The sequence below is a fragment of the Galeopterus variegatus genome, unplaced genomic scaffold (assembly GCF_000696425.1).
Source record: "Galeopterus variegatus unplaced genomic scaffold, G_variegatus-3.0.2 Scaffold10525, whole genome shotgun sequence".
Lineage (NCBI taxonomy): Eukaryota > Metazoa > Chordata > Mammalia > Dermoptera > Cynocephalidae > Galeopterus > Galeopterus variegatus.
The window spans coordinates 46,614-49,742 of record NW_007736636.1 but is presented as its reverse complement, the minus strand read 5'-3'; the positions used below and the strand labels follow the sequence as shown (position 1 = coordinate 49,742).

At 37.4% G+C, this 3,129-nt stretch overlaps 1 protein-coding gene across 1 annotated transcript in view; it reads right to left on the bottom strand.

Moving 5' to 3' along the window:
* Positions 1-3,129, bottom strand: part of LOC103610057 (dynein heavy chain 8, axonemal) — a gene marked incomplete at both ends in the record, with an annotated part of 55,510 nt that overhangs the window by 9,143 nt on the left and 43,238 nt on the right. The window contains 2 exons of the mRNA XM_008594294.1: positions 646-872; positions 1,958-2,122. Of these exons, the coding sequence (XP_008592516.1) occupies positions 646-872; positions 1,958-2,122 (392 nt within the window). The remainder of the gene's footprint in view (positions 1-645; positions 873-1,957; positions 2,123-3,129) is intronic.

Sequence of the window (3,129 nt, the reverse complement as noted above, 5' to 3'; positions counted from 1 at the left end):
CTAACGGAGGAGCTCACTGTTCTAGAGATCCATATGGGCCCACCTTTATTCCCAGTTGTCAGTCTTACACAGTGACTATCACTCTTTGAGGGGAAAAAACCCTGTATTTTTGAACTTCTGACACCACCTTTCACATAATAAACACACCATTGCTGTTTTTAGTGAGTGGTTTTCCTACAATCAATTAAAAATTTTGTTTTATAATTATTTGGCATAAAAATATTGATAAGACTAAGTAATGCAAATATAAAACCTAAATGTTCCCTTAATGTAAGGCAATAAAGAAACTTTAAAACAGTACTTCTTTAATCAAAATAAATAATGCATTTGAATAAGAAACTAATTGGAAACAGTTTATAATGAAGTAGTTAAGTCATTTTCAAAACAAAATTAAGCAAACGAAATAAAATGCTTCATTAAACATCTACTTCAAGGCCTAGAGGGTAAGCATGAATATTAGTTAATTTTTAAATCTCATTTGTCATCTTTTCAATACATAATCACTAGAAAATTAAAACTCTAAATGCAGCTGGGACTTCATGCTCAATCAATATGAAGAGTCTTTTTTCTGGATGTTACATTTAATTCCTCTTTGAAGTGGACTCTGTGGTTTGGTAGCTATTGTGCTGCTATAATCTCACTTACCTTTGGAAATAACTTTCACAGCTCTCTGAAACCATATCATGAAAGAGTGCCATTGTTTCTACAACTTGTCTTTTAATTTCACTAGAGCAGACAATATCATAGCCAGAAAGGAAATAGGAGGCTACAGCGACCAGAGCCTCCTTTGGCCAGCGACTGAACCAATCCATAGTGCAACCTGATATCAAGCCAGGAAATTTCAAAGAACGGGCACGGAACTTCTCACCAACCTAGTGAAAGCAAAGTCAAAAAGCATTAGAAACACAGAGGGATTGTAAATCATCTAGAGAGAGATTCGTGCATTCTGAGCCAATAGTGTAACATCACAAGTTTTTTTTTAAAAAGTCTTCTTGGGCTCCAATTATATAAATTTAGTGTTTAGATGAAGGGAGGTAATATATTCCTTACTCTTCCCTGTCCTGGGACTACCTCTGTATTATTGAGTTCGATTCTAGGAACTACTTTTTAAAAGGACACTGACAAACTAGAAATCACTTAGAGAGAGAGAACCAGGATGATAAAAGTCTGGACACTAGGACAAGTGAGAACACCTGAAGGAATAGATGTCTGGTCTAAAAAGGAAACATCTGCAAAAACTTTCTCCAAACATTTGAAAAGTTTTATATGGGAGAAGGTCAGGTTCATTTTACAGGGCAGAATCAGAAAAGTACAAAGAGACAAAATTCAACCGATTGTAAAGAGCTTTCTGACAATTAGACTATCTAAAAATGAAGTACGTTGCCTTTTTAATTAGTGAAATCCCCCCTAGAGCAGAGCTGTACAATGGGACATTTTGTAATAAGGGAAATGTTCCATATCTGTGCTTTCTAGCCACCATGGGTATTGAGGACTGGAAATGGAGCTAGTGGGGTTGAGGAATTGAATTTTTATTTTTACTTAATTTTAGTTAATCAAAATTTAAATAGCCATATATGGCTAATGGCTACTGTACTGGACAGCACAATAAGTTAGAGATATTCAAATTCTATATCAGGATTGATGGCATGTCTATACTGAAGGTAGAGCTGGACGAGATTACAATCACCAAATTCCTTCAAATAATCTATATCTGTAGGCTATGTAAATAAAAATTGTAGGCTATGCAATAATTTCCAATTATACAAATATTCTAAATTATCACACTGGTGAGAAGATTTTGGTCAATAGAAACTGGTGATAGCAAAGTAATAATTTTAATTCAATGTAACAAACATTAATTTCTGAGCAAATCATCTTTTCAGAGAAGACAAATTATCTAAGTTCCTTTAAACAAGTAATTCCTCTTATGTGGATACAAATAAAAACAAAAACTCACTGGGGAAAAGCAGAGAACAACATGCAAGTTCCTCCTTGATCGAGAAATGAAGTATTCATACAGATTATCGAAGGTAGGAGGATGACGAGGCAGCTCCTTTTTCATCACCGATATCAGACCTTGGGTGATTTCATCCATCTCATCCCGTGCAAACAAACTGGAGATCTTTGAGGAATAGACAAGAAAGTGTTCTGTATTTTAAGAGTTCCCCACAGCCAATTCACTGCCAAAGTCTGGTCTTTTTTTTCCCATGTGTCATTTTGTTTCATATTTCCTTTCTGTAGCTGCACAGCCATATCCCTGATTTGCCAGAGGTTACCAAGAGTGCAACTTTTTATTGAGCAGCTTAATCAAGAGCAAATTATGTTTCCCTGTGCTCAAATAGCTATCACCAGAAAGCTAGCTCTTCCGCCATTTCAATCACCTCTTTAAGATGTCCAATGATGCCCTCTGTTCTTTGACTCATAGTCAGTCTTCTCAACTCTGGCTCCAAAATACTTAACTAGCTTGTGCACCATTAAGCATCAGTATGTACCACTGTGCAGGGATGAGTTAACATAGCAGGCCTGATCTTGAGAAGGGTGTGATTGCTGGGCTGGCCCTTGGCTGGCACCTGGGCACTTGGCTTTTGGAAAGTCTCCTCCATTACTAATTGATAAGGTTATTTTGCTGTGCCTAGACTGTTTATACAAACATTGTGATATATGATGAATGCCTGCCTACTTTACTTCTGGGAGTCTGGAACTTTGGCAGTTGTGCCTAGGTAGGGCATGACTACATGACCAGCCCCAAATAAAACCACTGGACTCTGAGTTTCCAATGGGATTCCCTGAAGAAAAACACAGTGCTTATGTTACTGCACTTCCTACTAGAGGGAGAGCATATTCTGTGTGGCCCCTCAGCGAGAGCATACGAAGCAGGCACACAGATTCCTCTAAACTCCACGTGATGTATCATCTTCTTTACTGATCCACTATGTATACTTACTCTTTTGCTGTAATAAATCTTAGCCATGAGTACGACTATATGCTGAGTCTCTTGAGTCCTTCTAATGAAGTACCAAACATGTCATGGGAGTGCTGATTTCAGAAGTGGTGATGCAAACATCCACTTACAGCTAACAGAACTCTTTCAACCACTCTATACTCCTGGCCAGTACATAGACAGATAGG